Here is a 21,897-nt window from a genome sequence, read left to right on the forward strand (position 1 = left end):
GCCCACACCCATAATGCAATGCATGCATGACAACCCCCGTGCTCCACCTCACCCCTGTGCATGCCCGCACCTCCCCCGTGCCCCATTTTGAGCCTAGCAGGCCTCCCTGCAGCCTCCTGGGACCAAAAACAGGCTGCTGGTGTGTGTGTGCTGCACCCCCTGTGCTCCCCCCGCATGCGCCCCGCTTCCCATGCATGCGTGGCAGATGGAAAAATTAGGTGCACATACACGGTAAAGGTGACCTGGGGTAACGGCTTGTGCGCCCACAGAGAGGATTCTGCGTGCCACCTGTCGCATGCATGCCATAGGTTCGCCATCCCGGATTTAGGAGTTGAAGCCCCACATCCTAAATATGCCAAGGTTCAGAAACACTCGTTTTGTCTGGTATCATTCTGCCTGCAGAACCATCGTCTCTGCTCATGCCAGCTGCCAATGCCCTATCCTGAAGAATTAAAAGTAAAAAGGAGAAATGCACATCAACCAACCTCCATCCCCTAGTGCAAGGAGGGGATCGCATCTCACATCATATCACGGATCTTTGTATAATCCCATCCAGAGTCTCTTACAGGCCAGGGCCAGATGAGGATAAATGGAATTTAGCATTTGGATTATTTCACAGGGGACTCTGCTTTAACTGAAAGCTAGGACATCCACTGCAGGAATGTTTTTCAGAGAACGATTTTAATAATCAAATCCATCGTTTGTCGAAACATGCGCTTTAGGGAACCTGACTTGCCAAAGCGTGCCATAAGATGGTTCTTGCAATCTTTCTACAGTATGCTCAGCATTTCCAACAAGGGGGGAAATCAGAACCTTGGGAAGAGTCTTTCTGGCAAAAGGTCACAGAGTCGATAAAAACTGGTTATAAACAGAATCACAGAGTCATTAGGAGGATTCTTCCTTTGGCTTTTCGCTGGGCTCCGTTTTTGGCTCTGGGTTTTCGGTGCTGATCTCCTCTTGCTGAAATATCTCTTGAAGCTCTAATACAGGCACGGTCGATGGAGGCATCGGAGCCACCTATCGGAAAAAAGCAGAGTTACAGTGTAATGTGCAAAAGTGAAACCAGAAAATGAATCTCTCCAGGCCAAAGTGACACAGGTTTAGTTCCGGATCAGGTGCCGATTAACCCATCAAACCAACCAATTATCATCCTCTCTTCTACACACAAAGGGAGTCAAATCAGAAGCAACATCAATAGGATGTCAAAGTCACAGGTGGCAAGGGCAATACAGGTACCATATTTTTCAGAGTATATGATGTACCTTTTCCCCTCAAAAAAGAGACTGGAAATCTGGGTGCGTCTTATACACTGAATACAGCATTTTTTTGCCTCCCGAAATCCCTCCCCCTCCACCAAAATGGATGTGCATACCCTCTAGGGAGCTTTTAGAGAGCTCCTGGGGGCTGGGGAGGGCAGAAATGAGCACAAAACGGCCTGTTTTTTGCTCAATTTTACACCCGCTCAGCCCCCAGGAGCACTCTATAAGCTTCCTAAAGACTATCCCTGTCCCTTTTTTTTTAAACAAAAAACGCCTGTTTTCATGAAAACAGGCTGTTTTTTGCTCTTTCCCCCTCCCTAGGAGCACTCTGCAAGTTCCTTAAATGCTATTCATGCCTTTGGGGGGGGGGGGGGAGAATGGGCGAAAAATGGACCATTTTTGGGAGGTTTGCAGAGTGCAAAAACTTTTTTTTTAAATTGCCTCTTCAAAATCTTGGTGCGTCTTATGCTCCAGAAAATACGGTAATAGTCCTCGAGGTATGAGCACAACTGAGCCCAATGTGTCTGTTACCAAGTGAAACATTTGTTAAGTGAGTTTTGCCCCGTTTTATGACCTTCCTTACCACAGTGGTTAAGTCAAAGACTGCAGTTGTTAAATTAGGAACATGGTTGGTTAAGGGAATCTGACTTTTCCCCACTGGCTTTGCTTGTCAGAAGATTGCAAAAGCAGATCACATGAACCTGGGATCACTGGAACCGTTGCAAATATGAGTCAATTGCCAAGCATCTAACTCGTGATCATGTGACCAAGGGCATGCTGCGACGGTTGTAAGTGTGAAAAACGGCCGTAAGTGGCTTTTTTTCTGTGCTATTGTCACCTCGAACGGTTAGTCAATGAACTGTTGTAAGTCGAGGACTGCCTGTAGCTGGTGTTCTGAGAGCAAACAGGAGGTGTGTCTCTCATAATTTGGTTGGCAGGCAAAGGCATAACTCTATCCATATAAGCAGTGTAGGATAGATGGTTTTAGCAAATTGAGATCAGGACTCCTGATCCACATTGCTCCCAAAGAGGATTGAACTGGACACAGCTGTTTGCACAAGGTCAACTTGCTCTAGCTCAGGGGTCTCGAACCTTGGCAACTTTAAGACGTGTGGACTTCAACTCTCAGAGTTCCTCAGCCAGCAAAGCTTTGCTGGCTGAGGAACACTGAGAGTTGAAGTCCACACGTCTTAAAGTTGCCAAGGTTGGAGACCCCTGGTTTAAACCATTTCTGTCAAGACCATGTTGAGTCATCTAGGTTTGCCAAGGTTGGAGACCCCCTGCTCTAGCTGACTCTTGTGTCTGCAGGCCGACAAAAATCAACCTTAAGACCCTTGGTTCTTCTTCCTTTCTCAAAGCCAACCTTGTAATCTTACACTGCTGTGGAATTGGAGTTATTTGTGGTACATGCCTGTGTAAAGGCTTCCCTGGAGGAATTTCTATTTGATAAAGAAAGCAACGGCAGGCAGGTAGCGATTGGCCTAATAATACAGCGTTTCTCCACCTTGGCAACTTTTAACACGGGTGGACTTCAATTCCCAGAATTCCCCAGCTGGCTTTGCTCTGTGAGTGACAGTTAACAGCACAACAGCTCTTCCCATCCCCCCCAAAACTGCTGCACCTAGACTTGAATGGAAAGATGCAGTTGGGAGAGACAAAGGCCAGGCAAAACAGTTGCACCAGCAACTCAAGACTCTCCAACTGCCACCTCCAGGGAAAGATGATGGAAGGCAACAGGAGAAGGGGACGGCAGAGGATGAGATGGTTAAGAGAGTATCACTGATGCAATGAACATGAACATGGGCAAACTCTGGGAGACAGTGGAGGGTTCGGGCCCTGGCATGCTGGGGTCGATAAGAGTTGGACCAAACTGAACAACAACATGGGGCAAAATTAACAATTGATAGAAGTTGCATACCATAGGTGCTTTTTTTTCCCCAACTGGACATTCTGGTTTTTCTTTGAAGACTATTAGGTAAGTTCCCCGTTGGGAGAGCGACTACATTCAACGAAGCATTGTGAGAGTTGCGTTGGAGAACACACAAACCAGCATACAGAGATGCTGCAATTTAAATAGGCTTTTACTTTTGTGGAAATAGAGGTCCATCAAACAGTCCAAATCATACACGGATAAGACAGTCAGTCATCAATGTCTTTCAGTTAAGGGATAATCCAAATAACATAGTCCAGTACCATATAATCAGTTCAGTACTCAAAGTTTGCTAGCAGTTGCAAAACTTACAATAGCTCACGGCACTTTCTAACAGCCAGTTTCCAAAACACTCAGATCAGATCAGCCCAGCATCTAACAAACAGAGAGCTAACAGTCATTCTGGCTCCCTCTTAGGGCGGATTGAGGGAAACAGCAACCAATCACATTTTACACTATGATTTAAAGAAACAGGTACAACATTGTTACATGATGTACATATTGCCAACCCAACCGTTAGATTCTATTCCTAACAAAGACATTTCTCTTCTCATCCAAGAAGCTTCTTCAGCTCTGACTGGATGGTGGAGAATGGATGTCAGAGCTGAAGAAGCTTCTTGGATTAAGTGAAACACCTTCAAAGAAAAACCAGAACGCCCAGTTGCCTCTTGGGGAAATAAAAGCACCTTTGGGATAATTGTGACCTAGATAACTGACAATCTCCATAGACAAGTTGCATACCATATCTCCAAAATTATCAATTTGCTGTATAACTCCTATAACCTTGATGGCGAACCCATGGCAAGTGTGCCAGATGTGGCAAGCTGAGCCCCCTCTTAGGACACACACACCATCACCAGCTGCTCTGGTTTCTAGCACGCACATGCAGGTCAGCCAGCTGGTCTTCATGGGGGCCGGAATGCAGGAAAATGGCCTGAAAAAACAGCCTAAAAACAGGTCATTTTTCAGGCTGCTTTTGGCCCAGAAACGGCCTGAAAACGGCCAAAAAACAGGCACGCATGCACCGGCCAGCTGGTCTTCGGGTTTCCAGTAACCTGATGTGTGCACAGACATGAATGCATGCATGTTTTGGTTTTGGGCACTCGGTGCTGTCCTATACAAAGAATACCAATTCTAGGCAATTATTAATGGAAGAAATAACACACTGAATAATTCAACTTGCCATTATCCTTTTTAATTCATTCCTTTCTCAATATTCCTTATTATGGGGTCCCTATGTTATGGGGTCCAGGGCATTCTCAATACTGAAAGCAATGCTAGAGACTAGTGATTTGCTTTGCAAAATGACGGTATCCCCCGCCTTTTCTTTTTTTAATTAAAGTATTTGCTTATTCTGGAAGATAAATTAATCTGGATCTGTCTCTTATCCAATAACAACTTCAGTATTAACCTTTATACAAATTAATGAGGCTCGGCTGAAAATACCACCTTATGTTATGGATCAATCCAGACAGGCACCAGGCCTTCTCTGCTGAATATCCAAAATTTAACCCTTGTACTCCTTGTATATTTTGTATAGTTTCCTTTATCTGTATGCCGCCCTTTTCCCTGGGGGGACTCAGGGCGGCTCACAATTCAAAAAGAGGGGGGGAGACAAACAGTAGCAATAGCAATAGCAGTTAGACTTATATACCGCTTCATAGGGCTTTCAGCCCTCTCTAAGCGGTTTACAGAGTCAGCATATCGCCCCCACAGTCTGGGTCCTCATTTCACCCACCTCGGAAGGATGGAAGGCTGAGTTAACCTTGAGCCGGTGAGATTAGAACCGCTGAACTGCAGATAACAGTCAGCTGTAGTGGCCATCAGTACTGCACCCTAACCACTGCGCCACCTCGGCTCTAGTAGACAATACAACATGTTAAAAAAAAAAAAGAGCACAACAGTCACACAGTTCGGGTGGGGCTACAATCTTAACCCCAGGCCAGCCGGGACAGCCAGATCTTTAAAGCGGCGCGGAAGGACTGGAGGGTGGTGAGGGTCCGAATCTCCACGGGGAGTTCATTCCAAAGGGTCGGAGCAGCCACCGAGAAGGCTCTCCTCCGGGTAGTTGCCAGTCTGCACTGGCTGGAAGATGGAATTCGGAGGAGGCCTAATCGATGCGATTGTATCGGTCTAGTGGAGGTAATTGGCAGTAGGCGGTCTCTCAAGTAGAGACCGCCTTTCCTTGCAGAAAACCTTGTTTATTTAGCAGGAGCTGAGGGGAGTGATGGGAGCTCACCCTGCCATGCAGTGCTAGGACTCGAACCGCTGAAGCAAAGATTATCTCTGGCATCACTGAACCACCGCACCTCTTCATATTCAAGTTAAAAGATTTTTACTAAAATCATATTTGTGGTTTAATTACTACGCCATGTTTTTTTATGAGAGCTGCACACCACGCATTCCAACGTGATACCAAAAAATGACATTGGCTTCTGGATGTACCGTATTTTTGGAGTTTAAGACACACTTTTTCCCCTCTAAAAGAGGGTGAAAATTTGGATGTGTCTTATACAGCGAATGTAGTCCCGCCCACCCGCCAGCCTCCACCCTTTGGCCTCTGCCTCCCAACAATTTATCTCCTTGCAGCAAACAGCAAGTTTCAGTTTCAGATCAGCACAGCTTGATTAGCAAAAGCAGCTGATTGTCGGTTGGATTGGCCTCCCGGCCATCAGCTGTTTTAGGCTGCAGGGATTGCCATTGCCACCTTCGCGCGCCCTGTTTTCGGCCTCCACACACTCCATTTTCCACTCATTCCAATTCTTGCCACCAGGAACGGGCAGAAAATGAGGTGTGCGGAGGCTGAAAATGGGGCACCCAGAGGCGACAATAGGCTATGGCAATCCCTGCAGCCTGAAACAGTTGATCGACAATCAGCTGCTGGTGCTAATCAGGCTGTGCTGAAATTGAAACTGAAACAGGCTGTTTGCTACAAGACGACAAATTGCTTGGAGGCAGAGGTAGATTTTTTTTTCTTGTTTTCCTCCCCAAAGCTAGGTGCGTCTTATACTTCGGAGTGTCTTATACTCCGAAAATTATGGTAATACTTACTTTCCTGCCCTTTCTTGATAAAACCAGACCTTCTGCCAAAAGTGCTTTCCCTGTTTCTGCAAATAGTAAGTCTTCATCCATGTCTTCCTCCTTCTTCTTCAGTTCATTGTATTTCTCAACAAACCTGGAATTCCAAGAGGGAAGATTGTAATTTCCAGTCCGTGAACTTGGAAGGGGAAAAAAAATCCTTAGGGGAGAGTTTATTCACTTACCTCTGACAAGGAGATTTATAATTTGATCTTGCTAGATCAAACATACCTGAACCAGCTCCATAGGTTTCATAAAATTTCCTAATGAATTAGATAAGAAATTTCAATTTAGGACTTATCTTCATGTAGACAAAGAATATTGCTATGTTAATATTTATTTACTAGGTAGATTTATATGGTATCCAACTCAAACACATGTCAATGGGTGGCTAATGCATACTACTTAGCTCTAATAGTGCTTTATTTCCTCTCCTGCCTTGAAAAATGAACATGCTTCTTACAAATTGTATTATTCATCTGAAGTGTTAGTCTAATTCAGGATTGGTGAATTTTTCCTACAAGAGATGTAGATGCCATCTTATTATCCAAGGATGCAAAAGGTTTCAGGGGTTTCCCCCTATTTTTTAAAAGGGGTTGTTTAAAGATGCCTGTCAAACATTTTATTTATATTTACTTTGATTTCCCTCCTCCCCACCATAAATTCTTGAGAAATTATACACTGTCATTTAGTAATTTTCTGCTTCAGTGTAACAGGAAAAGCTTGGAAGACTTAAGAAGCTGCAAAATAAGAAAGCTATATATCAGCTATAGCCCTTCTCTGCCATTAGATCTGTAACATCACAAGCGGAAGAAAGTTACTTAAAAGTAAAGGTAAAAGTTTCCCTTGCACATATGTGCTAGTCATTCTCGACTCTAGGGGACAGTGCTCATCTCCATTTCAAAGTCCGAAGACGTCTCCGTGCTGGCATGACTCAATGCCGAAGGCGCACGGAACGCTGTTACCTTCCCAGCAAAGGTGATTCCTATTTTTCTACTTGCATTTTTACGTGCTTTCAAACTGCTATGTTGGCAGGAGCCGAGATAAGTAACGGGAGCTCACTCCATTATGCGGTGCTAAGAATTCAAACCGCTGAACTGACGATTTTTCTGATCGACAAGCTCAGTGTCTTAGCCACTGAGCCACCGTGTCCCTTACTTAGGCAGATTACTTACATCTTAGAAAATACAAGCAGTCCTCAACTTCCCACTGTTTGAAGTTACAACGGACTTACCTCGGAGCTGTTTATGACCATGTTCTGAAGGTCTAACAGTCACGCCCCCTCCACCCGCAATCCCATGGTCACATTTTACAATGATTTTGCTGAAAACCTGCACTAACTTCCAATTTTCGCAAAACTGGGCTCATAATAAACCATGTTTTCCATTAATAACCATGACATTTGCTTAATGACTGCTGCATAAATGGTCATAAAATCGGGACAGTCACAAGACTGAACGATTTTACAATCGTCACAACTTACAACCAATTGATGGTCATATCTCGAGAACTACTTTTGCCATTTCCTGTAGCATTTGCCAAGTCATCATAACAAGGGACAAAGTTTATATGCATTAAGTTCCACAATAACATCCCTATCACTTCAAACTGTGAGGAGGGGAGAAGGAACAATACCTTAATTCTGAAAAGCTACTGTTGTTTACAACATGCTTACCCTTGTTTATATCTAAAAGCCCCAGAGATTAATACAATAGCAGCGTTGGAAGGGACCTTGGAGGTCTTCTAGTCCAACCACCTGCCTAGGCAGGAAACCCTATACCGTTCCAGACAAATGACTATCCAATCTCTTCTTGAAAACTTCTAGTGTTGGAGCATTCACAACTTCTGGAGGCAAGTTGTTCCACTGATTAATTGTTCTGTCAGGAAATTTCTCCTCAGTTCTAAGTTTCTTCTCTCCTTGATTAGTTTCCACCCATTGCTTCTTGTTCTACCCTCAGCTGCCTTGGAGAACAGCTTGATTCCCTCTTCTTTGGCAACCTCTGAGATTTTGGAACACTGCTATCATGTCTCCCCTAGTTCTTCTTTTCATTAAACTAGACATACCCAGTTCCTGCAACCGTTCTTCATAAGGTTTAGCCTCCAGTCCCCTACCTATACCCCTACCTACCACCTATACTGTGCATTTTGTTTTTCTTGCCTAAATGTGGAACCTTACACTTTTCACCATTGAATTTCATTTTATTAGATAGTGCCCAATGTTCAAGTTTGTCAAGACTTGTATCTTGTATCTTAAGCCTGCCTTCTGGAGTGTTGGCTATTCCTGCCAGTTTGGTGTCATCTGCAAATTTGATGAGTTCCCCATTTATCCCCTCATCCAAATCGTTGATGAATATGTTGAAGAGTACGGGGCCTAAAACAGAGCCTTGGGCTACTCCACTGTATACGTCCCTCCATGTAGATGCAGTTCCATTGAGGACTACACATTGAGTACGGTTGGTCAGCCAGTTAAGAATCCATCTGGTGGTGATGATGTCTAACTCACATGATTCTACTTTATCTAGTAGTAGGTTATGGTCTACCTTATCAAATGCCTTACTGAAGTCCAAATAAACTATATTGACAGGATTCCTCTTGAAAGATTGAAAGAAGGGAATAAAAAGTCTGTCTAAAATCCATACTCTTTAACACCCTGAAACAGTGACAATGAGAACTAATGGCTGTCAAATTTGCTCATTAAGCTTCCAAGTCTGGACGTCTCTATCAAATCTCAATTGTCCCAATTGTCATTCAAGATTCTGATCACTTGCTATGAGCAATAATTGACAGAAATGCAGGCTGGATAAATTAAGAGTAGGATTCTGTACAGGTCTAAAAATGCCAGTTTGGTGTAATGGTGAAGGTGCTGGTCTAGAAACCAGGAGACTGTGAGTTCTAGAGTCTCCTGTAAGCCAGCTGGGTGAATATTAGTCAGTCATTCTCTTTCTCAGACCAATCCACCACATAAAGTTGTTGTGGGGAAAATAGGAGACAGGGCTAATAGGTATGCTCTCCACCTTGAATTGACTAAATATATATTTTAAAAAGTTGTATTAAAATATAATAACAAGAATAATAACAATAGTAACAATAAAAATAACAACAATAACAATAACAAACACCAACAGATATTGCTCAATTAGCTGAGAAAATAAAGCATCACATGGAAGATGCTGAAAGAACACATTTGCCAAAGCTGAACCAAGTGAACCAGAAAGAATTGAGAAAGGTACTAAAAAAGGTCAATGAGGCTATGCAAATCATTCAAACCACTACATTAGCTGAAACAAACCAGCTGATGTATGCAGCAGCCTTCATAACCACCAAAGAATTGGGTTTGAAAATACAAAAGAACCAAAGAGGCAAGAAGAGGAAGCCTAAATGGAAAATTTGGTTGGAATTGAAGATCAAAAAATTTCGTGGAGACTTGAGCAACTTGGAGAATCTAAAGTAAGGTCAGCTAAAGAACAAGCAGGTCAAAAGGAGCCTGGAAGCAAGATACGATTTGGAGAATAAAGAGATTGCGATAGTAATTGAAGAGCTGAAGCAGAGGGTTGTTGCCGTTGCTGAAAAGATATGAAAACCGAGTAATTCAATTCAAGGAAAACTCACAGTTCAGAGCAAATCAGCACCAGTTCTGTAAGAGCTTAGAAAGTGGAGATGGAGTAACAACAAATGAAAAGCCTGATAAAGAGAAAGCTCTGAAATTCTGGAAGAATTTGTGGGAAAACAACAAGAAGCACAACAGAAATGCAAAATGGATCAAACAGATTGAGGATTCTATTAAAGTGCATAAACTGGAAGATGTGAAAATAACAAAAGAAATGGTGCAAAGACAGTCAAGAAAAGTGAAGAACTGGAGTGTACCTGGACCAGATGAGTTACATGGCTTCTGGTTAAAGGCACTTACAAGTGTGCGCAAAAGATTGGCAGCCTAAATGAACCAGATCTTAAAAACACCTGGAAATGATGAATGGATGACAACTGGAAGGACATTTTTGCTCCAAAAAGACAAAGAAAAAGAAAAGGATCCTGGAAACTATAGGCCAATCACCTGTTTGCCAACAACATACAAGCTCCTTACTGGTATCCTTGCAAACCAAATTTATGGATACTTGGAAAGAAATAATTTGCTTCCTGTAGAACAGAAAGGATGCTGCAAAAATTCAAGAGGAACAAAGGACCAACTGCTGGTTGACAAACTAATCCTAAAGAATTCAAAGAAAAGATGAACCAACCTGTTCATGGCTTGGATAGACTATAAGAAAGCATTTGATTCAGTTCCCCATAGCTGGATCAAGAAATGCCTGAAAATCTTTGGCATCAGCAACAACATACAAAATCATGGAAACTTCAATGAACCTTTGGAAAACGAAGCTTATAGCTAATGAAGAAGTACTGGGTGAAGTTGAAATTAAACAAGGCATTTTCCAGGGCGATTCCCTTTCACCCCTATTTTTTATACTCTCAATGCTACCACTGACAATCATTTTGAAGAAGATGAACTATGGATACGAACTTGCAAAGAAAGGACTGAAAATTTCGCACTTGGTGTACATGGATGATTTGAAGCTGTTTGGTAAAACAAAAGCTGAACTAAATTTATTAATTGAAAGCACAAAAATTTAGCCAAGATATTGGTATGCAGTTTGGAATTGACAAATGTGCAACAATGGCAACCAAAGCAGGCAAGGTCATAGAAGATGATGGAATAGAACTTGAGAATGAAGAAATGATAAAGGCAGTAAAACCAGAAGAAGGCTACAACTACTTGGGGATCTTTAGAGGCCTCTGACTTAATGCATAATAAAGTCAAGGAATTAACTTCAGCCAAGTACATTCAACGAATTCGCAAGATATTAAAGTCCAAATTGAGTGGAGGAAACATCATGAAAGCCATAAATACCTGGGCTATACCTGTGATGTGATACTCTGCAGGAATAATTGACTGGACCCAGATGGAATTTGGACAGAAAAACAAGGAAGCTTATGACAATGAATCATGCTTTGCACCCTAAAAGTGATGTTGACCGATTATATCTACCAAGAGCAGAGGGTGGTCAAGGACTCCTACAAGTAAAACAGACTGTAGAAGAAGAAAAACACAGCTTGAATGATTACATCCAGAAAAGTGAAGAACCAATGATTAAGGAAGTAAATAAAAGACGCCTTTTAAAGACAACTAAGTCAAAACCTGAATATAAGAAAGAAGTAATTGAGAAGCGAGCTGAAAATTAGAAAAACAAAGCTATGCATAGCCAATACTTGAAAAGTATTGAAGGCAAAGCTGACCAAAAGCTAACTTGGAACTGGTTAAGATTAGGAGCACTGAAAAAAAGAAACAGAAGGCTTTATTTTGGCACCTCAAGAACAAGCCTTAGCCACAAACTGCATGAAGGCAAAAATTCAACATGTTAATACCAACAGCAAATGTCGCCTTTGTAATGAGAAAGACGAGACAGTCAACCACTTGATCAGTGGGTGCAGCAAAATTTCACAAATTGACTACCTACAATGCTATGACCGCGTTGCTAAGATCATTCACTGGAAATTGTGCCAAAAGTTTGGATTTGAGTACAGCAAAAACCACTGGGAACATCAGATTCAGAAGGTTTTAGAGAATGAGAAGTCAAGATCTTGTGGGACTTCAGAATTCAACTGACAGGCACTTGGCCCACAACACAGCTGACATAACAATAGTTGAAAAGAAAAAAGTATGGTTCATTGACATTGCAATACCTGGAGATGCACAAATTGAAGATAAATGGCAAGAGAAAATCACAAAGTACCGGGACTTGCAAATTGAAGTTGAGTGACTGTGGAAAAAGAATTTTTTTGTTGTCCCGATTTTAATTGGAGCCCTTGAAGCAATACCTAAAGGGCTACCTCACTATTTGGACATTTTAAATTTATCAGACTTGAACATTCTGATTCTACAAAAAACCACCCTACTTGGAACAGCTTATATCCTCCAACGTTACCTTAACAGTTCCTAGGTCCTTGATTAGGACTGGAGCTGTTGAGCTACCAACCAGCCCCAAAGGCTGTGACTCTCACCAAAGATTAACCACATAATAGTAGTAGTAGTAGTAGTAGTAGTAGTAGTAGTAGTAGTAGTAGTAATCTTTGCAAAGAAGCTGATGAAACTTTTGATCACTCAGCTGCTGTAAAAAATTGCGCAGACTGATTATAACTTGCGGCACAATTCAGTAGCACAAATGATCCATTGGAATTTGTGCAAAAATTATAATATTAAAACAGCAACAAACTGGTGGGAACATAAGCCTGAAAAAGTCACCGAAAATCAGATGGTCAAGATCTTGTAGGATTTTCGCATACAAATGGACAAAATACTGGCGCATAATACACCAGACATCACACTGGTGAAAAAAATAAGGTTACAATCATAGACATCGCAATACCAGGTGATAGCAGGGTCGACGAGAAGGAATATGAAAAAATTGCGAAATACCAGAACTTAAAAATTGAAATTCAACGATTATGGCACAAACCAGCAGTGGTAATTCCAGTAGTAATTGGCACACTGGGGGCTATTCCAAAAGCACTGGAATTACATTTAAAAGAGTTAAAAATTGACAAAATCACCATCAGTCAAATGCAAAAAGCCGCACTGCTTGGATCTGCACGCATATTACGAAAATACATTATGACCTCCTAGGCCCCTGGGTGGGGCCCGACTAGTAATCAATGCCAAATCCGGCGAAACAACTGGCCGCTGTGATACAATTCTGTTGTTGCGATAATAATAATAATAAGCACATTTTTTTAGTTGGCCAGCATTATGTAACAAAGATATAAAGTATGCAAACATGCATGCAAATCTGTAGTTGGCAAGTTTGTGAAGGTTGTTTTTTTTAAAGGAAAAAGTAGTACTGCCTATTCCATGCAACTCAAGTCCAGGCCCCGAAATGTGAGACATAAGCCATCTTTTAGCTTTGTTGATGGACATTTTATAATGCTCAGCTACTCTAGATTTTTATAGGTATGTTATGTACTTCATGTATTTTATCTATGGAGTTCTTGGTAGTTCTGTTAGTTTGTTGCAGCAATCACATCCAGAAAGCACATACAGGTAACTGATTCAGCAGGATTCATTAACTTCCCTTTATACATAACATCACACAAAGTAAAAAGAAAATACTAAGAGCAGGTTTTCCAATGTGGTTGTAAATACAAACAAAAACACAAGCAGAAAAGAGAAAAGTTTCAGTTCAGACGACTAGTTTAGAGCTCAGCACAGACTCAGAGCTTTAGTACAGAAGCCACACCCAGGCTCCTTGCTGTCTCGTTGCGCACACAGCAAATACTGTTTCAGTTTCCAAACAGCCCTCATTGGCTGATTTAGTTGCTATGCCCCATTCCAGTTCATGAATACTACACTGACAGTCTCTGATAACTATGTAAAGGGTAACAAAATGTCTGCAAGCAAATAACCAAGCTCAGAGACTACCAAGAACTCCACAGTTCAACCTTGACAATTTCCTACCGGCTTCCCCTTTGAATTTCCATGTCAAAACCCACTTGTGAAGATCACGAATGGCGATCACGTAGCCATAGGACACTGCCATTGTCATAAATGCATACTGGTTGCTAAGCACCTAAATTGAGGTCAAGTGTCTGCAGGCAGATTGCAATGACCGCATCTTCAAGGACCAATAGTAGTGGAAGAAATAATTTTAGTGCTGTTTGTGGGAGGTACAATAGGGCAATGGCTACTCAATGGGGGGTGAGTGACCATCATTCACCTCTAGCACGTGCCCTGCCCACCCAGCAGTTTGAAAGCATTATTGCAAGTAGATCAATGGGTACCACTCCGGTGGGAAAGGCTAGTTGCGAGAGGAGAATGGGAGCTGGAGGTGGACCTGCCCAGACACAAGACGAGATTGGCAGAAGATGCTCGGAAGATCCTATCAACCCAAATGCCACTAAGTCTCTTGGTGCAAGTTAGTTCATCTCCTGTGGTGCACCATGGATAAGGGCACAGGCACAAAACCGAACAAACTAGCTAAGATGTTTTACAGGTGGCATCTACCCCCGATTACAATAGCAATAATGTTTGAGAATAAATCCGAAAAATGTTGGAAAAGTCATCAGATACTGGGCTCATATTACCATATGTGGTGGATGTGTGCAGAAGCTACAAGATACTGGACTAAAATTCACACATGTTTGGAAAAAATGATAGAAAAGCATATAGACTTTATACCAGAGATAGTAGAGAATTGAAATACTTGATTGTAAATGTGTTAACAGCGGCTAGAATTGTATTTGCAAAAAAATTGGAAAAACAAGAAAATACCAACACAGGAGGAAGTTATTCAGAAAATAATGGAATGTGATGAAATGAGCAAATTGACATTTGAAATTAGAGAACAAGAAGATAAGCATTTTTATAAGATATGGGATTTATTTTATCAATGGTTAAGACAAAAAAGTATGGAAATGAAATATGCTAGAGAATTTTACAATACAAGGATAACGGAATGATACAGAATATAATATAAAGATATATTACTATTGGATGGATTTAGGATGATGTAATGAAATGCCATAATATAAATTAATTCAAAATTTAGAATATCTCATATAAAATGAAGTAATAATAGTTAAATAAATGATTAACAATGATAATAATCTCTACATATATATTAGATTGATAATATGAGATTTTATATAAATTGTCAGTGAGGAATATGGAGAGGATGCACAAAAGTTCTGTAACCAATCGACACACTGTATGTAACTGGAAGATGGTTTTATGTTTTATTTGCTTGTTTGTCCAAAAATAAAACTTTCTTTTAAAAAAAAATGAACAAACTAGCAATTAAGCTGCCAGGACTATTTTGTAAAGAGAAGATTTACATGACAAATGTATGTCACGTGAAATAAATAAGTGCTGTTTGTAACTTTGAACAGCACTGAACAAGAGTTAAGCACGGATAACCTGTAAATCAGTGGTAGTCAACCTGGTCCCTACCGCCCACTAGTGGGCGTTCCAGCTTTCATGGTGGGCGGTGGGGTTTTGCTGTAACTCTGCTTTGTAAATTTTATAAAGTGAAGTTACTTCCCTACTTTATAAATCACCATTACTGTGGAACTGGTAGGCAGTTAGAAAATTTTACTACTCACAGAGATACAAAAGTGGGCGGTAGGTATAAAAAGGTTGACTACCCCTGCTGTAAATAAATGGGAGGAGAGTGGAAACAAAGTGGAAAAAGAAAGGGGAGACTCTTACGCTCTGATCTGATCCTCCGGGTACAGTATGGGGGGCACCGTATCTGTTACCTTTCCCATTAACGGGCGAGTATTGCGGTAAGTAGGCTCCCGCAAGGGAGGGAAAGCCTCGTAAACATCATACCAGATGGGTTTCTGGGATTCGTGCATTGCCCCGGAGCGTAGCAAGTTCTGCACCCTGCAAGGAAAAAATAAGAAGACAATGTGCATATAGAGAAAAGGGGAAAAAAACATTACTATCATATTAATCAATACTAGTAGCAAAATTAATGTTTTATGTGGTTATTAAATATATTACGGCTGCCCAATGCAGAAGACACTGGTCAGGTACAATGCATAAACTAAAATAAATAATAAACTAAATAATATAATAAAATAAAGTAATAAAGTAATAAAGAAATAAAATAATAAATAAAATAAACAAAATAATAAATACAATAAAATAAATAAAATAAATAAAATAAATAAAATAAATAAAATAAATAAAATAAATAAAATAAATAAAATAAATAAAATAAATAAAATAAAATAAATAAAATAAATAAAATAAATAAAATAAATAAAATAAATAAAATAATAAATAAAATAAATAAAATAAATAAAATAAATAAAATAAATGAAATAAATAAAATAAATAAAATGTATAGAGATAGATAGATAGATAGATAGATAGATAGATAGATAGATAGATAGAAAGAACAAATAATTTGATTAATACATTTATGAATTTCTATACATATACATGTAAATGCACATATATACATTTATACATTAGCCAAATTAATACTATATTTTGTTTTTATGGGTATTTTATGGATTTATTTTATTAAATTTTGTAAAACCACCCACTCCAGAAGAGAATAGGAAACCATAATTAATTTAATACAATAAAATAAATAGATAAACTATAAAACGGATCCTTTTCGGGTTACAATATAAGGATATTTCCTAACTAAGCCAGCACTTGGCAGTTCCTTTCGAGAAGGAACACGCGAAGTAGACTGCCTCTGAAACTGGAGGTTCGACCACTTTCGGGGTGGCAAATAGCCCCGTCCTGCTCCAAGAGAACAGCAACTCTTTGTGCCTTCCAGGGATTCCCCGGGCTTCTGCCATCGAAACATTGTATTTTTAATGGGAGCGCATTTATCACAAATTTCCTAGACTTTTTTTTTTTAATTAAGTGCCCCAAAGCAGCCACGCTTTCATTTCGCTGTTTTCGTGCTCCCTGGTATAAAATTTACGACCGTCGCTTTTTACAAGCCTTAACCCAAAATGCAGGACGGGGAGGTGGGGGGGGAGCCCAAAGACCCACCGGGTAAATATGGTTCCCAACTTCTCCAACCGGCTCCCCGCCATCGCGTCTTAAATTAGGCCTGAACTAGGCCTCGCTTGGCAACACAAAGCGGCCCTTAGCAACCTCGGGTCGCGGAAACGGAAGCCAAGAGATCTCGCGAGACTTAGAACCGCCGAGACCCGCGTGATAGTGGCAAGCCGATACGGGAGCAATATAGATTACAAAGGCAGACAGAAGCAATCGATGAAGGAGCGCTGCTGGAGGAAGGATAGCATTGGCTTCATAATTAAAATTGAAAAATCATTTAGATTCTCTTGTGAGTTCTGCCCGGAACGGATCTGCGATTAAAGTTCTTACCTGTGGAATAAAAGGCTTACAATGCATATTCCTATTAATTATTATTATTTGGAATAGAGCTCCAGAGGCTGGATTCATGCAATTTGCAAAGCCAAAACGTGGCTTGAATGTGCAGTGTGTATTTTCAGAATTAAATATTAAGAGTCTTTGGCTCACTTTTCCACTATAAAAGAAATGTTTCCCAATCGTGATGACTACGATGTGTGGACTTTTAATTCCCAGAATTCCTGGGAGTTGAAGTCCACACGTCTTAAAGTTGCTAAGGTTGGAAAAGCACTACGTCATGGCTTTATAAACTATTGTTTATAAAGTAAATAATTGTTGAGTTCACATCTTAACATCTACCTGAATATAATGTGGCATGTTTGGCTTGGTGAGAATCCGGTCGCTTTGAATTTTAAACCATGATTTATGGCTTAGAGTCGGAAATCATATTTTTTTAGATTTATATATCTCATCTTTCAGGAATTAACCATAGCATTTCCTTTTATTTGTTGTTGAACTCAGTCTTCAGGTTTCTAGACCAAACTGTTCATCGCTATATCTTCATTCATCTTGTATACCACCCAGCTCGCCTAGAGGCAACTCACCTGGATAGCGGTTCATACCTTTTCCAAGGTCATCTCTGCTTTTCTTCACAAAAATATATGAATAACCTATTGAGGATGGGGTAGTTTAGTTAACTTTATTGTCATTGCACATGGTACAACGAAATTAAATGCCATCTTTAGTGTACATTATAACTATAAAAATAAAAACACAAACACACATCCTTCACATGCTATATACCGTATATACTCGAGTATAGGCCGACCCGAATATAAGCCGAGGCACCTAATTTTACCACAAAAAACTGGAAAAGTTATTGACTCGAGTATAAGCCTAGGGTGGGAAATGCAGCAGCTACCGGTAAATTTCAAAAATAAAAATAGATACCAATAATGTTTTTGAATATTTATTTCAAAGAAAAACAGTAAACTAGCGGTTTATTCAATGAAATACTTCACTCACCTCATGATGCTGATGTCCCGCTGTGATGATGATGTCCCGTGCAGCCGCGGGAGCGATGTCCCGCCTCCTATGACACACGGCACAGTGATTCCTATCATTGGATCACTGTACCAGAGGAGGTGGGACATCGCTATGTGGCTGCTTGCCATAACAAGGAGGAGGTGGGACATCGTTGCAGAGCGGCAGGAGGGGGAGGAAGGGGAATCGTAAGACAGCCCTGCATTACATTAGAACGTGAGGAGGGGGGATGGTGCGGTGCGCGCTGCGCGGCAAACTGACACAGAGGGAGGGGAAACTCACAGGGGCACTGGGCCATTCACGAGTGTCACCCAGCGGCATGGCCCCGCCCCTTTTTCTCCTCCATTTCGGGCAAATTTTTCACTGACTCGAGTATAAGCCGAGGCGGCTTTTTCCAGCCCAAAAAGTGGGCTGAAAAACTAGGCTTATACTCGAGTATATACAGTAATTGAAATTGAAAACCCGATACTGCATTAATATTGCACTATACCATAGAATTCAATATAATTACTGCCTTGGGATAGCTGTTTTTCAGCCTATATGTCCTTGTTTTTATTGTCCTGTACTATCTGCCAGGTGGTAATAGTTAAAAAAAGGGGGGGTGCCCAGGATGAGATTGATCTTTAAGAATGTTTTGAACTTTCATTTTAGTTAATCCTGCAGTGTGTAGGTTGGACTTGATAACTTTCCTTGCCAACTCTACCACTTTATGATATATTGGCCTAGATTGCACATGGTAGTTTAGTAGATTGACTTTCTTCACAGAACACACTATATGGATAAGGACACCCTTCAGGTGAGTTTTGGCCCTGCTGACCATACAGATCCTTTCATGCATTTTTAAAAAGAAAATACAAAAGTGGTTATCCAATATTTTTCCCCAAGATGGTTTTTGATCTACCTTACCACAGGCCTGGAATGGTGGTGGACATCTTTAACAAATCTATTTTATCAATTTAGCCACTGCAGTGCAAGTAGTCCTTGACTTACAACCACTCATTTAGTAACTGAAGCAGTGGTGGATAGCAAGCGATACGCCCCAGGACGGGTGTACCGGAGCTTGCCCGGAGCACTGGATACCATTCCAGTACAGTTCTCCAGAAGGCCCACCAGCCTGCCTGAGCTCCTTACCTGTTTTTTAAGGTTTCCGCGCAAGTGCATGGTGCGTACAGCGCCCGTGCAACTTTCCGCAGGTGATAAGACGCATGTGCGTGCTGAGCGCATGCATGTGGATGCTGCTGGGCCCGTTCCAACTGTACCGGTTGGAACAGGATCCAGAACCCACCACTTAACTGAAGTTACAACAGCACTAAAAAAAGTGATTTACAACCAATTTTCAACTTAACAAACAATGGAAGATAGTATATTTTTCAATAATGATTGATATTATCGCCAAAAAAGGGAGGGTGATTGGTAACTTTATGATAGTTGCAGCGTCCCAGGGTCATGTGATTGCCATTTGTGGCCTTCCCATCCAGCTTCCAACAAGCAAAGTGAATGGAGGAAGCCAGATTTGCTTAACAACAGCATGATTCAGTCAACAACTAGTGATTCCCTTATCAACCGTGGCAAAAAAAAAGTTTGAAAAATTTGGCACGTCTCACTTAACAACTGCCTTGCTTAGCAATGGAAATTCTAGTCCCCATTCTGGTTGTAAATTGAGTACTTGTAGACTGACTCTGAAGCAGTGGTGAATTTCAATTTTTTTACTACCGGTTCTATGGGCGTGGCTTAGTGGGGGGTGGCTTGGTGGGCACGGCAGGGGAAGGATACTGCAAAATCTCCACCCCACTCCACGGGACAGGATGATATGCCAGCCAGCTAATCCCGAGCCTTGATTATTGGTTAGCCTTGGCATGTGGGATTTTTTTTTTCCTTCTCAAATATGCCACCAGATGGCAGCTGGCATAACGTATCTTCCTACAGTCTTTGTCTCTTCCCCCCCTCATGCAGCACCAAGGTTACTACAACAAACACATTTGCTGTCTTTCAGAAGGGACTTTTGGAAGAGTCCTTTTGGATCAAGTGTTTCCTGTGGTTCGAATGAATCTAAAGCAGGGATGGACAGTAGCACGTTCCTGCATGTTTCATTCTCCAGTTCATAATCCTACAAATATTTGCTATCAGAATAACAGAGTTGGAAGGGACTTTGGAAGTGTTCAACGTCAACCCGCTGTTTGCGCAGGGCACCCTAATCCAGACAAATTACTGTCCAGTTTCTTCTTAAAAACCTTCAGTGATGGAGGATCCACAATATCTGAAGGTAAACGGTGCCACTGATTAATTGTTCCATCAGGAAATTTCTCCTTAAGTCTTAGGTTGGTTCTCTGCTACTCTGTTTCCATGAAAATAAGACCTCCCTGGATAGTAAGCCCAATCAGGCTTTTGAGCGCATGTGCTAAAATAAGCCCTCCCCTAAAATAAGCCCTCCCTGAAAATATTGCAACACAGCAGCAGCCATGAGGTGACCACGCTTGCCGCCTCCTGCACCTCAAAAATAATAAGACCTTTCCAAAAATAAGGCCAAGCGCTTATTTTGTGGGGCAAAAGAATATAAGACCCTGTCTTATTTTCGGGGAAACACGGTAAATAGATAGAATAGAATAATAGAGTAATTCCCATTAAGCACTTCTGCTAGTGGAACATTGGGAATTGTAGTGACTAAACAGAATAACAGACTTGGAAGGGACCTTGGAGGTCTTCTAGTCCAACCCCCTGCTTAGGCAGGAAATCCTATACCAGTGATGGCTAACCTTTTCCAGACTGAGTGCCCAAAGTGCCCGCACCCCCTGAACCCCCCCTAAATGCAATGCACGCATGGCACCCATGCATGCATCCTGCCCCCGGGCATACACACACGGCCCCCTGCATGCACCTCACCCCTGTGCATGCGCGCAGCCCTCACATGCGCTCTACCCATGGGCATGCACGGCAGAGACCCGGAGACCACCTGGCCAGCAGGAGGCTTGCATGCACGCGCAGCAGAGCTGAACTGGGGTGAAGGCTCATGTGCCATTAGAGAGGTCGCTGTGTGCTATCTCTGGGGTGTGTGCCATAGGCCCCACATTACAGCCCTATCCCATTTCAGACAAATGGCTATCCCACAATCCCGCATTCACAACTTCTGGAGGCAACTTCTGTTCCACTGATTCATTGTTCTCACTGTCAGGAAATTTCTCCTCAGCTCTAAGTTGCTTCTCTCCTTGATTAGTTTCCACCCATTGCTTCTTGTCCTACCTTCAGGTGCTTTGGAGAATAGTTTGACTCCCTCTTCTTTGTGGCAACCCCTGAGATATTGGAACACTGCTATCATGTCTCTTCTAGTCCTTCTTGTCATTAAACTAGACAGTGTGACATCTGCTCTGAATTTGTTTCCCACTCCTTTCTGAGCCAAATACAAAATGCTTGCTTTAAAAAGAAACTCCATGCTTTGGGCTCTGGTTGACTGTAGGAGGAACCATTTTAGTCAGAACATTTTCTGGGTGCTTTCCAGAGAAGTACGTATATGTAAGTGTGTGTTTTTGAGTTTTTGTAGTTTTCTTGGCAAGATTTTAAGATTTTCTTTCTGGAGCCAAGAAAGTGAGACTGGCCCAAGTTCCAATATTTTTGTGACCGAGGCAGTGGTGGGTTCCGGATCCCGTTCCAACCGGTACGGTTGAAACGGGCCTGGCGGCGCCCACATGGTTGCGCGCACATGC

The 21,897-nt window shown here is 41.6% G+C and overlaps 1 protein-coding gene across 1 annotated transcript; it reads right to left on the reverse strand.

Moving 5' to 3' along the window:
- Positions 1 to 662: 662 nt before the first annotated feature.
- Positions 663 to 16,961, reverse strand: MRPS23 (mitochondrial ribosomal protein S23). The gene is made up of 5 exons (XM_032216981.1): positions 16,832 to 16,961; positions 15,521 to 15,697; positions 6,453 to 6,530; positions 6,241 to 6,364; positions 663 to 1,017 (listed from the first exon to the last, which is right to left on the reverse strand). Exons 1-5 carry the CDS (start codon positions 16,873 to 16,875, stop codon positions 886 to 888), a joined length of 555 nt encoding a protein of 184 aa, XP_032072872.1. The 5' UTR covers positions 16,876 to 16,961; the 3' UTR covers positions 663 to 885.
- Positions 16,962 to 21,897: the final 4,936 nt, after the last annotated feature.

Source organism: Thamnophis elegans, chromosome 4 (genome assembly GCF_009769535.1).
Source record: "Thamnophis elegans isolate rThaEle1 chromosome 4, rThaEle1.pri, whole genome shotgun sequence".
In the NCBI taxonomy this organism is placed as follows: Eukaryota; Metazoa; Chordata; class Lepidosauria; order Squamata; family Colubridae; genus Thamnophis; species Thamnophis elegans.

Bases quoted from the DNA above. Each gene is read 5' to 3' on its own strand.
- MRPS23 (XM_032216981.1), bottom strand. From the start codon at position 16,875: ATGGCGGGGAGCCGGTTGGAGAAGTTGGGAACCATATTTACCCG. The intron at 15,698-16,831 runs GTGGGTCTTTGG...TTTTCCTTGCAG, and splicing joins TTGGGAACCATATTTACCCG to GGTGCAGAACTTGCTACGCT. The intron at 1,018-6,240 runs GTAAGTATTACC...TTTTTCCGATAG, and splicing joins TATCAAGAAAGGGCAGGAAA to GTGGCTCCGATGCCTCCATC.